The 13,950-nt window shown below is 37.2% G+C and overlaps 1 protein-coding gene across 1 annotated transcript; it reads right to left on the bottom strand.

Annotated features, from left to right (window-relative positions):
* Positions 1-1,784: 1,784 nt before the first annotated feature.
* On the bottom strand, positions 1,785-3,030 carry LOC132380331 (general transcription factor II-I repeat domain-containing protein 2-like). The gene is made up of 2 exons (XM_059949082.1): positions 2,265-3,030; positions 1,785-2,179 (listed from the first exon to the last, which is right to left on the bottom strand). The coding sequence occupies exon 1, from the start codon at positions 2,869-2,871 to the stop codon at positions 2,269-2,271; it is 603 nt and encodes a 200-aa protein (XP_059805065.1). The 5' UTR covers positions 2,872-3,030; the 3' UTR covers positions 1,785-2,179; positions 2,265-2,268.
* Between the last annotated feature and the right edge of the window lie 10,920 nt (positions 3,031-13,950).

The raw sequence follows: 13,950 nt of genomic DNA, 5'->3' as shown, positions 1-13,950 counted from the left end.
ACAAAATCTCCACATAGTATTTATCTGGGGTATATACTTATAGAAAAGAGTGGAAAGAGAAAACAAGCAAAAGGGAAGAACTATGTACAAGTAGGGAGTGATCTTTCTTTTTACAACAGATTCATTGATTTGTGAGAATAAGATCAGGCCTATGAGGCATTATGTAGTTAAACCATTTTTCCCAGTATGAATCAAATTGTTCCAGCTTATGATTAACAGATGCTGTTGTCTTCTCCATTTTGTAAATGTCCATTGTAATTTCCATCCACGTATTTAAAGTTGGGCTCTCCTGCGATAACCACTTCCTAGTAAGAGTCTTTTTAGCAGCCACCAACAGGATATTCATTAAATATTTATCTATTTTCAACCATTCTTGAGGTACATATCCAAAATATATGGTCTTACTGTCCAAGGGTATTTCACATTTAAAGATGTCTTGTAGGGCATTGTGTATCCCCCTTCCAATAGTTTTTGATAACAGGGCAGCCCCAAAAAATATGATAATGATTTGCATTTTGATTTCCATAATTTTTCCAGCACACAGGGTTACTATCATAATGGGATTTCTGAGAGGGTGCAATAAAATATCTTGTCAAGTTTTTCCATCCAAACTCCCTCCATTTCTGTGAATTGGTACACTTCCATTGATATCTCCATATTGTTGTCCATTCTTCCTCAGATAGAATTATCCCTCCTTCCTTCTCCCATTTTGTTTTAATGTATAAAGTCAAATGTGTTTTAAGATTTGACAAGCCCTCATACGTGTTTGAAATGATTCTACTACCATTATCTGAATTATATGCTTTTTTAAAGAGCTCTATCAAGCATGTACTTGCCTTAGTTACATTTTTAAGCATCTTATTAACATATTGTCACATCTGTAAATACCAATAAAAATCTGGTTTTCTAATAAGTGTTTCTCTTTAAGCATTTCAAAACTGAACAGTGCTCCTTCTTTTATTTTGTTGCAAAGAACTGTTATTCCTTTAGCTATCCAGTCCTTAAATCTAGCATCCAATTTATTTGGTGTAATATCAGAGTCATATGCACACCATTTAATAATTGCAATATCTCCCTCTAGATTATATTCTTTTATAGTAGTTTTCCATATTTTAAGAGTCAATTTCACCCATGGGTTATCAATAGTATTTATGTACCTTTGCAGGTTTTTATCAGCCAAAATTGCTTGTATGGGGATGGGAAGTAGCCGCTCCTCAATGTTTTTCCATTGAGCATCATATGATGGGTTGCACCAACATATCACAGCTCTCAACTGTGCTGCAAAATAATAATCTCTAAGAGAAGGTAGGCCCCATCCCCCCTTTTCCTTTGCTAATTGCAAAGTTTTGAGATGAACTCTGGGCCTTTTACCCTGCCAAATATACTCTGATAGCATCTTGTTCCATTCATTGAATTGATTTTGATTAATCTCTATTGGTAGGGTCTGAAAGATATAACAGTCTGGATGGTAAATTCATTTTAATAGACTCAATCCTTGAGCTGAGACTGAAAAAAGGAATCAGGCTCCATTTTGCCACATCTTCCTTAATTTTTTTATATAAAGGCTGATAATTACATTCTGATAATTTTGCCAAATCTTTTGGCATAATGATGCCCAAATATTTGAAAGACTCTGTGTGCCATGCCCAGGAATATCGACTTTCGATTTCTCTTGGTGGGCTATAGTAATATGAAAGTAATTGGGTTTTATCTATGTTGATCTTGTATCCTGATCATTGACCATATTGTTCAAAGGATTGCATCAATTTAGTTAAAGAGTATGTTGGTTGCCCTAGATCAGGGGTCAGCAACCTTTACCACTGAAAGAGCCACTTGGACCCGTTTCCCACAGAAAAGAAAACACTGGGAGCCGCAAAACCCGTTTGACATTTAAAATGAAATAACACTGCATACAACGTTTTTTTTGCCTTTATGCTATGTATAAACAAACTATAATGTGTTGCATTTATGAAATTGATGAACTCCTGCAGAGAAAACGAAATTACATTTCTGCATGCAACAAAAACATTTTGAACTCCGAAAAAAAGACGTTGGGTTGAAAGTTACTTTTAAGTAAAATATTCAATGTCTATTTGAGTCCTTCTTGTATTTATGAAAAACGCCGAACTTAAATTTTCCGCCAGCAGCAAACCAAAAATAACGTCAGCCAGCTGTCATCCTGAAAAATGAAAGGACTATTTCACTGAACAATGAAAAAATATGAATATGAGTAAAATAATAGGCAATTAAAATATTTATCATACTTGGTTAATGGGATTTCTGCTCCTGGACCTCAGCGCACAGCGTCTGCACATCAGGGCTGTATGATGTCACCTTCATCTTTACACAGGATCGCAAGCTGTCATCTGTGAGGTTTTCAATATCACTCCATTTGTGTTTCTGAGCAAGAACGGCCTTCTGACGGGCAACATCTTCAAGGTCTGCTGTCAAGCGTCTAAACTTGGACACCCATATGTCTTTGTCGGCTATGTCGGCCAGTTCCATCTCAAGATCAGGTTGACTCACACCTGCCAATGCAGTCGTATTCAGTAGGGAAGGATCGATGCTTAAGGGAGTGACCGGGAAGGATAATGTGTTTTTTTCCTCTCTGAACTCACAGAAGCGTTTCCCAAACGATGTTTGCATTGCGATGATTGCAGAATGTAAATACTCCGAAATTATCATGTCGTGACCTTGTTTGAACTCTCTCAAATTGGGGAAGTGAGACAAAGTGCCTTTCTGTAAATCTCTGGCAAGCACTGTCAACTTGCGCTCGAATGCCAAAACATCCTCCAACATGTGCAGGGCTGTACGTCCTTTCCCCTGAAGAGCTGTGTTCAGCGTGTTCAGGTGCGCTGTCATGTCTACCATGAAGTGTAGCTTTTCCAGCCACTCTGGCTGTTCCAGCTCAGGAAAGGTGAGCCCTTTGCTGCCCAGGAAAGTTTTCACTTCTTCCAGACACGCGACAAAGCGTTTCAGCACCTTCCGTCTGGACAGCCAGCGATAAAAACACGTTGTAGCGGTGTCAGTAAACTGCAGTCAAAGATAGCTTTATTCGAACTAAACAGCCTTGCTTTTCAGCTTCCCTCAACCCAGCCCCCATGGACGCAGATGCTGCAAAAGACGCGTACTCACAAACCCCCGTAGGCTATCTCCCTTAGCCGGAATGCTGGCTAATTGTGAGCCGTTTTATGATGTGGCAGGAAATGTGTCGCTACACTTAGGTTGTACAAGATCACCATAATTACATTTCAAAAGCTAACAAACTAACATAAAATACATTTTAATTAAATACTGACCAATTATTTCCCAAAGCCACAGGGAGCCGCAGCACAGAGGTGAAAGAGCCACAAATGGCTCGGGAGCCGCAGGTTGCCGACCCCCGCCCTAGATAGATCAAAATGTCATCCGCATGACAAGCCAATTTATGCTCTGTTCCTTTAATAGTAATTCCCCTGATATCTTCATTTTGTCTGATGTATTAAGCTAATGGTTCCAGATATAATACGAAGAGTAGTGGTGACCATGCACAACCCTGTCTTGTGCCCCTTTCCTAGGGTAAGACTATTTGATAAATATCCATTGATTTTAATCCTAGCGGTAGGATTGTCATATAGTGTTTGCATAGTTTTAATAATTGTGTCTTGGAAACCAAATCTATGTAAAATTCTGTAAAGAAAATTCCAATTAACCGAATCAAATGCTTTTTCAGCATCTACACTTATCACTATTGCTTTGATTTTATTTTTTTGCATATGATCCATAATGTGAAGTGTCCTTCATATATTGTCTTGAGTCTGGCGTTGTCGTATAAAACCTGTCTGATCATTACGTATCAGTATGGGTAGAAACTCCTCTAATCGTTTGGCCATGATGGAGGTAAATAACCTATAATCTACATTAAGAACAGATATTGGTCTAAATGACCCGCATTCCATTTTATCCTTGCCTTCTTTCAGTATAGCTGAGATTACCGCTTCCTTCCAACTGGGTGGCATTTGTGCCTTTTTTAGAGCCGAGTTCAGTGTGGGGAGTAAAACAGGATTTTTAAATTCTTTTTACCACTCTGCCACATACCCATCTGATCCTGGTGACTTGCTTAATTTAAGCCTACTAGTTGCAGCTTTTAATTCAACTTCAGGTATGTCAGCAGTCATCCTTCTATCTTGTTCTTCGCTTAAAATGAGTAACTCTAGAGAATTCAAGAAGGTGTCAATTTGGGTTATGCTTCCCCCTGGAACTTTGGAATATAGCTTTTTGTAAAACACTTCAAAAGCTTCTTGAATCTCACTTAGCTTATTTTTTTATAATTTTCATTCTTGGGTCCCTAATTCTATGAATTGTATTTTCTGCTATCTTTTTTTTTCAGTTTCCATGCCAGTATTTTCATTGATTTTGATCCACTTTCATAATGTCAGAAACATTAAGTTTTTCCTGATTTCTTGGGTAGCCAAATTATTTATTTCATTCCTATTTCTTTTAATTTTCCCTAATGTATCCTGTGCCAAATTCAATTTGTGTTTTTTTCTCTAGTTCTTTCAGCCTATTTTGTAATTCCTCTAATGATTTATTCCTTTTTTTTTCTTATATGAAGATATCACTATAATTTTCCCTCTTAAGACCGCCTTCAGAGTATCCCATAAAATGGGAGGTGAAACCACTCCATTATCATTAAATTCTAAGTAGAGACCAATTTCTTTTTTAATTTGTTCCTTAAAGTATGGATCATTGAGTAGACTTGAATTTAGTTTCCAAATAGTATTCTTTGGTTGTAGGTCAAAATCAACAGATAAATATATAGGTGCATGGTCACTTACATCTATTGTCCCAATTCTACAGGTGTTTATTTTGTCTTTGTCTTTTCCAAATGTTATGAAATAGTCTGTTCTTGTATATACAGAATGTGGAGCAGAATAATGAGTGCAATCTCTTCTGTCAGGGAAAAGGTCCCTCCATATATCAATTAAACCAACATCCTCAAAAAGTGTATTAACTTTCTTATGTAAAGATTTTGTTTCATAAGTTTTTCTATTGGAAGAGTCTAAGTTTGGTTGTAATTGTAAATTTAAGTCTCCCCCACATATCAGGAGACCTTCTGTTTCCGTTACCATAATATCAGTAATTTTCTGAAAGAAACCAATATCACTTCCCGGGGGTGCGTATATATTCAATAGAGTAACTGAATTGCCGTCTATATTCCCCGTTATCAGAATATATCTGCCCTCTTTATCTCCCATTTTGAATACTTTTTCAAAATTTAGTTTAGTTGAGATAAGAATAGCAACTCCTCTCCTATGTCCTGATTTATATGAGGAGAAAAACAGATTAGTGAAGCCCATTCTCTTTAGTTTTTTATGCTCATTATCACTTAAATGAGTTTCCTGTAAATATACTACATGGGCTTGTTCTTTTTTCATTTTGGATAAAATTCTCTTACATTTGATTGGATTTAATAGTCCATTTACATTAAAAGAAATGAATTTTACCTTGTCCTTAGCCATCTGTATTTATCTGTCAATGTATCATTGAAATTAGAATAAAACTTAGTCGATCTACTCCCTGAATAAATAAGAACCAAGAAACTTAAATAATAACAAGAATGGCAACGAATGTGTGATTCCAAGGCTGAGGTGTCTAGTAAATGACCCTGTGTTGAGCTAGAGGAAATGTCTAGCTGTGGGGGACAACCTCTCCTACTTGTGAGTTGAGGGCCCCCATTGCAGTATTCATAAAAGTCAGTGAACAAATCCATTACACAGAAAAGATTTCCCTGTGTACTCCTCCTATACACACACACACACACACACACACACACACACACACATATATTCTTATTTTGGTGGGGAAAAATGACTAAGTGAGCAAATAAAGCATAACAACTAAGTATATAAAATCCACATTATAATAAGTATTTCTCGAGATAGGTATATCACCGTGTACTTTTGCTTCTGTTTAGCTTCTCAACATTTTTAAAGTTAGCCAAACCTTATGGTTCTTCTGAAGGGGGTGAGGATTGTCTTTGGGAAACTCCCGGTCTCTTCCTGATATGTTTCTCTCAGCCTCCTCCTGTCTCCTGCCTTCTCGTTTCTCACACTATCTCCCAAGCGGAGCGGGATAATTCCTCAGCCAGGCTTTCTTTTGTTTTGGTCATGCTGACGGGCAACCCTTTGGCCTTCATGTCTGTAGTTGCCTCTTCCACTGTCTGGTACAACTGCGTCTCGTTGTCATAAAACACTCAAAGTTTAGTAGGGTACAGAGTTCGAAATCTAATCTTATTTTGCTTTAATACTTGCTTTGCTTCGGAGTATTCTTTGCATTTCTGGAGGACCACGGGGGGGGGTAATCTTGGTTGAAATATATTAATTTATCCTCTAAAACACTCTCTTCTTACCCCAGGCCCTTCGTAGAATCTCTGCCTTGGTACTGTACCGAAGGAATTTAATTATTATTGAGCATGGCTTTCTATCCCGGGTAGGTTTCGGGACGAGCGCACGATGGGCTCTTTCGACTTCCAACTTCATAGCCGGGGGAAGATCCAGCACGTCCCGACAAACTTCCGACAAACTCTGTCATAGATGAGCCCTCCGCTCCTTTGGGAACGTTGTAAATTCTGATATTTTTCTGTCGTGATCTTCCCTCCAGGTCAAGCAGTTTACCTTCTTGGTGATGTGTTATTTTTATTGTCTTGCTCAGTATTCGTTCCACGTTTTGAACGCGATCTTCCACCTTCTCAATGCGATTCTCTGCCACCGCTATTTTTTGATTAACGCTGGCGAGCTCTGCCTTAATATCACAGAGCTGCTGCTTCATATCTTTCTGGACCTCCATTATTTTTTTCAGGATTTTGAAGATATTCGCTGCTTCGCCTGAACGAGGCCCAGCGGCCGCCTCGCTAGCACGCGGTCAGGTCGGAGAGTCACTCGCTGCACTCCCCTCAGACGCAGGCTCCGCAGTGTCGCTTTTTTAATTTCCATTGCTTCTTCCCATTCTTGCCCCTCTTTTCAGTTCAAATATTTTTTGAAAAATGTTATACTTGACGGGTTAATGGGGCTTAATATGTGTTTTTCCGGAGGAGCTAGTGACTTAAGCTGCCATTCTTGACAATGACGTCACCGGAAACCCATCCAGTACCCTTTTTAATTCACTTTCTCATTGCAGAGGATGTGACATGCAAATGCTGGATTGATCCTTTGTTGTTGTTTTAGCCAGTTATGCCCCGTAATGTTTGCCCACCTGTTTTGACCTCATACAAACTCACTGTGGCGTATTTCATTGTTACAAAATATCATTCCCACAGGAATGATCTTTTCTCCAATACAAGTTCTTAGTTGGATATCTACTGGCTTCAGTTTAATATCTTTGAAATGCCGTTCAAACTCACTTTGTGGAATGACTGAAACAGCCGAACAAGTGTCCATTGTAATTAATTTGTCATTTACTTCTGTTGTAAGCTATATTGCTTGTCTATTGTTCGTTTTCACATTTTAAATCCTGTGTCACTCTCATCGCTATCAGATGTTTCACCAACAGCATGCAGATTGGTGTTCTTTTTGAAAGTTAAACTTAACTTTTTATCTTTCTCTCTTCCCTGCGCAGTCCACTTACTTTTGTCTGCCCAACATGCACTTTGTATGTGTCCTACTTTGTTGTACTTTCTGCAAGTTTCATACCCCTAAACCAACGAGCCCTTTTCCTTCATGAGCTGGTCATTGCCATGTGATTGGCTAATTCATTATTTGCATTAATGAGCAGGAGTGCATATGTACCTAATAAAGTGGCCACTGAGAGTAAATATAATTTGTGATTTCATAATGGTTTTTACTTAAGCCATTCTAACACATCTATTAACTATGGCACCCTAAGAACAATATTTTAGGAGTATAGCTCTCAAACCCAATCAATATCTATATCTTCCATTGTAGTCTAATGATCAGCATAAAATCACATTGGCATGTATATGTCGGTTCTATTTAGATGAGCTTTGAAATTCTCTGAAATTTGTGTAATATAAATTATATCTTCCTGATAGATTATATCAATCAAAATTATCCTCTGTTGTTTACCATGTCATTTATGCATTATGATATTGTCAATTATAGTACCTCTTGTCACTTACCATTAGAAGAAATTTGTGTTCTTTCCATCTGTGGCCAGCAATAGGCAAATGAAATTCTTCAGCTTATTTTAGTTAAAAATTCTCATTTATTGAGTTAACTTTCAGTTAACACATCTGTAGAACTTGTATAAAACCTTTGGCAGGGTTTCTGCCCGAAATATCAAATGTACTCTTTTCCATAGATGCTGCCTGGGCTGCTGAGTTCCTCCTGAATTTTGTGTGTGATTCTTGGATTTCCAGCATCTTAGATTTTCTCTTGTTTGTGATGCTATGAGTATACTTGATATGCATTGTGGCAAAATAACCAGTCTGGTACCTTGATCTCTGTCACATGGTGCAAAGTATGCTATCTGTTTTGAAATAAGCCAATGAAAATCTCTTAAGTGGCCTCTGACTGTGAGCTGGTAGCTTGCTCTGGTCAATCAGTGTTTGTTTGCATAACTGTCCTTCTAATTTAAAAACTGATTATTGTGCAGGTTGCATTTGAAATTAAAGACTGGTTCTCTTTTGCATTAATGGCTATTACGTCTTGCACTTTATACCTTCTGACTGTGGTTGCTTCTCGCCAACAGTATTTCACATGGAGTTCCTTTTCTTTTATCTCTTCTAGTGATATGTTCTCTAGTATTACATATGCTTGACCTATGCAAATTCCACTTTATATAAAAATATTTAACAATTTGCAGACATGTGATAATGCATGTCTTTTGCTTCATCATGTATATGGTTCTCAGCAAGTTGAAGTGATTTTAAGTTTTGGCTATTGGTGGTAGTAAGTGTTGTGCAAACCGTGGAGGAGAGTCTTGAGATAATTATGTTATATAGAAAAGGGCAAATCAGCTTTGCCATGTCCACTGAGAACAGCAAAACAACGTCTCAGAGTTTCAGCACCAACAAAACCAACAGTGATTATGAAGCAATGATTAGGGTGTTTTCAGAAATGGAAAATTAATTGATTCTGTGGATAAAAGAAGAAAATTAACATTGACTACTCCCCAGAAGCTAAAAATCTCTACAAGGGCTTGAAAGCCAAGAAGGGTGAAGCAGAAGAAACACTCATTGACTTAAAGCTCAGGCATAATGTGAAAGTGAGTGGTGAGATTAATAGAGCTGATGAGGAGGGAGTCAAGGAATTTCTGAAATTGTTGGTTGAAATCATTCACTTGGGAACATATTTGTTGAGCAGGTGTGCTATTGTGACAAGACTGGTTTATCTTGGCAAAAATTCCACATCAGCTGTTGCGAAGGAGGATACATCAATGCCCAGAATTAAAGCAGCCAATGTTTGCCTAACTTTGTTGCTGGAGGTTGGTGGTTGGGGTGGGAGGCAATGCAGTTGGGGACTTCATGTTGAGAGCTCTTCTGGTGTACCACATTGAAAAATGTTTGGCATCAAAAAGGAGTGGTGAGTGTTCCCCCCCAATTCCCCTTCTCGAGATGCCGCCTGACCTGCTGAGTGTTTCCACCAGCTTTAATTTTTATACATGCAGTTCCAGCAGTGATTTAAAGCAGTTTGAGTGATCCACCACATGGGTAGCTTGTTCACAGACCCTCTGTTCTCTGGGGAGTAATAAATAACATTTAACATTTAACCTAGTTCTGCTCATCTATAACTAGAAATTGTAACTTCTATTTCTCCCCATCTTACTGTATTAAAATAGATTGTTCATACATATGCAATCTGTTCTTTTCACTGTCTAATAACATTCCAATACAAGGTTAGTGTTCAGAAAACTTATGAGAATGGGTCGGACAAAAATACATCCTTAGTATGTGACCAACTGCAACTTTGTCAGAAATCACAAGAAATAGACAAATAATTGATAGTCTGGTGAGAGGTGAGTTGTACTCTGAGTTGTTTCCTGATGAGGTTCTATTCAAATTTGCAGTTAATGAAGCAGGTTAGGCCTCTTTGCAGCAGATTTTGGACAACATCCTGTGTTATATTCAAGTACATGTTAATAAGCATCTATTACTTCCTTAAATTTAAAGAACATTTAGGCTACTATGGCATATTTCTCTTTCTTGTTCTTTAAACTGGTTTTGTGTTATGAGATTAGTATTGCCTAAGCAAAGAAAGTAATTTAGATTCTGTGACCTATTTGGAGCCCATGTTCACTTGAATATTTATTATTGTTTATCTCAGTCATGGGTCAGGGCATGGCTACTTTCAGCGAAGACTCAATAAAAATCTGGAACAGGATCCCAGCTAATTTTGCCTCTATTAAAACTGAAGGACAGATCAGGAATTAAATTTCTCTACCTTAATGGCTTGGTCTAATATTATATGATTATCTGTTAGGAAGCTGGAATGAACTCTAATTCCACACAAAGTTCTGATGTGCTCCAGTCATGTGATTGGTATTGGTATTGTTTATTATTGTCACATGTACAACAATACAGTGAAAATCTTGTCTTGCATACTGTTTTATACTAATCAAATCATTACACAGTGCATTGAACTAGATTAAGGTAAAACAATAATGATGCAGAATTAAGTGTAAAAGTTGCTGAAAAATATCAGTGCAGGTAAATGATAAAACACAAAATCACAATGAGATAGATTGTGAGACCAAGAGTCCATTCTTATCCTACAAGAGATCCATTGAAGAGTCTAATAATAGTGAGATAGAAGCTGTCCTTCAGCTTGGTGGTATGTGCTTTCAGGCTTTTGGATTTCCTGCTTCATTGATAGCAATTGTATAGAATTTTTGTTGGGAATGGGAACTAAACACTTGGTTACCCCAGCGAATCTGTATTCTAAAAAATATGATCCAGGTGTGGCACTTAAACACAGAACACATTTTAATTGTCAAACAATCCGCAATTCCCTACTCTTTAAATATGGAACACTGGTTACAATTAATTAATTCCATTTCTAACTGAGCATGATTTTAGAATTCAAATAATTTTAGTTTAAAATATTAGCTTTGTCGTGAAGAGCTTCCTGTATTTGAATTGCCAAATTTAACAATTACAATCTTCCCCCCAAGATACAGCTTGATTCTGAGTTCCTTCAGCAGAGTGTTTATTGTTCCAGATTCCACCATCTGTAATCCCTTGTATCTTTTAACAATTATTCCTTTCCTCAGAACTAAAGTAAAAAAAACTTCAAAACTAGAGAACAAATCTAAAAGCTCCTTTCATGACCTTAGACAACCCACTGTAGTCTATGACTCAAAATTACGCTCTGATGTCAAATATTAAACTAATTAGGCAATTTGTACACTGTGATCATTTCTGATCATCTGTTTCAATGAGGTTTATCGGAAGATAAATAATGACCCACATGCAAGGGGAATTTATCTGCCCTCCAAAGTAGTGCCATGGGATCTTTTAATGCTTTCAGATATGCAGTACTCCTTCAGTACTGAAGAATAGTTTCAACCCTTACAGTGAGGCAAGATTGTTACCATGTGAGGTATTGCTGATAGTATTGAGGAGAAATTAGTTAACGTCATTAATTGGATTTCACTTGTATGCATCTTGATATTAACCTCCTTATTTATTTGTGAATATTTCATTCAATTATGTAAGACATAATATACATAATCTCTAATATTTTATTTGACTATGATTGATAGTAATTGAATTTCAGTTTCCTAGATCCACAGATTAACACATTATTCTGGCGTATTACTTTAAAATAAATTAGCCTTATTATTAATAGAATGGTTGCTATGCCTTCTAATATATCCATTAGAAAGCACAGTATGAATTTCTTTCTACCATGTCATATCCTTTACATTTATATCAGGATACAACACTTTGCAAAGACCACTGCAATTTCACAATGATTTAACATTAAAGAATGTTCAAGAGCTAAACTGGATTATTATTGTCAGATGCACTGAGGTAGAGTGAAAATCTTGTCTTGCATACCATTTTCTCTATTATTATGTATTGCATTGCACTGCTGCTGCAAAGACATTTCATGACATACAGTATGTGGTTATTTTAAACCTGATTTGGGTCCTGATTCTGGTTTGTACAGATCAATTTGTGACACCAGTGCATTAAAGTAGTACAAGAATAAACAATAAAAGTGTGCAGAATAAAGTGTTACAGTTACAATTGCAGTGCATGTGCAAGGGTATAATTATGTTGCAAAATGAAGTTTGGGTTACTAAGTGAATAAAAATATAATCTGGTGAATTGTAATATATGTAGTGTCAGCATGCACTTTGGTTACTTGTATCATAGGAAACCTCTCATAATATCCCTTCAATTTCCCAACAGGGATACTGTTAACAGTGAGTCACTTTTACCTTTTTGATCTAATGCAATCTTCACACATCACAGAACATGACTCACTTGTGTTAATAGTATTGGAAAGTGAAGGACTTGCATTAACGTTCCATCTTTTATAGTTTATTTGAAGTACAGCGTAGGAGTTCTAGGGAAATGCAGTGGCCAATATGCAAAGTGCAAGGTCTGCAAACACCATGAGGTTAGAGAACAACTACCATGTTTTACGTGTTGCCAAGGACATTGGAAGAACTTGCTGAGACTCTTCATTTTGTGCTGTAGGTCAGAGGTTCTCAATGTGAGCCATACGCCACTCCAGGGACCATGTCAGATTTTGTAGGGGTCCCAAGTAAAAAACAAAAAAAAACAGGGCCACAGGAGTTTCTGAATGGGTCATGATAGGTTTACTGTTTTAATGAAATATTACTAAAATATATAAATAAAAATAAATGAACATACGTAATTTATTTGAAGCCCTGAATTAAATGAATGGGAAGATATGATAGATGATACAAATGAGGCAGCAAAACCTTACTGCTGTAATAATGGCTGTTAACTTCATCAAATCAAATGCACTTTAAGATGATCATTTTTGACAACATTGCGAGGAAACCAAAGAAGACTTACAGAGGTCCGTTGATATGAAAAGGTGATTTTCTTCATCACTTTGTTGCACTTTTGGATAGTATTGTAGCATTTCTAAGTGGTAAGCAGCTAAGTCTGGCATATTTTGCCACTCAGATATATTTGCAAAGCTGAATTTATTAAACAAACAGTTACAAGGAAAAAAACTTTAATCTCATAACATGTGAACATACTTTCCTTGGAAAACTCAAATGTTTCAGCATCAATATTGGACTCCTTGAATTTATGTGATTTCCTTCATTGCCACTCAGAAGCTAGAACTGCAAGATGATGATCTGATTGTATATCTTTATCATTTCAAACAACTGCACACTGATAATGGAATTCCAGTTCAGAGAATTGCTAGAGGTGCATTTTCCAGATTGGGTGGTGGATCCATACAGGGTGACTGAATGATGTTGACACCACATTGCATGGATGTCATATTGAGCTGCAGAGTTATACAACAGCTGAAGCAAAATTCAAATGCAGCATGCAAAACTTCTGGTAACTAGTGATATTCAAAATAACTTAGAGAGTCATAGAATTATAAAGAAATGTAGCACCAAAACAGGCCCTTCTGCCCATCTAGAGCATGCTGAAAACCATTTAAACTGCCTACTCCCATCAACCTGCACTGGGATCATAGACCTCCATACACCTACTATCCATGTACTTATCCAAGCTTCTCTTAAACTTTGAAACTGAGCTTGCAGCACTTGTGCCAGCAGCTAATTCCACCCTCTCACGACCCTCTGAGTGAAGAGGTTGCCCCTCATATTCCCCTTAAACTTCTCACCTTTCACCCTTAAGCCATGATCTCTGGTTGTAGTCGCACCCAACCTCAGTGGAAAAAGCTTGCTTGCATTTACCCTATCTAATTTTGTATACCTCTATCAAATCTCCTCTCTGTCTTCTGTTTTCTAAAGAATACAGTCCTAACCTATTCAATCTTTCCTTAT

Source organism: Hypanus sabinus, chromosome 23 (assembly GCF_030144855.1).
Source record: "Hypanus sabinus isolate sHypSab1 chromosome 23, sHypSab1.hap1, whole genome shotgun sequence".
Classification (NCBI taxonomy): domain Eukaryota; kingdom Metazoa; phylum Chordata; class Chondrichthyes; order Myliobatiformes; family Dasyatidae; genus Hypanus; species Hypanus sabinus.
Note: the sequence above shows the minus strand (reverse complement) of the source record. Positions and strands in the feature narration are given on the sequence as shown.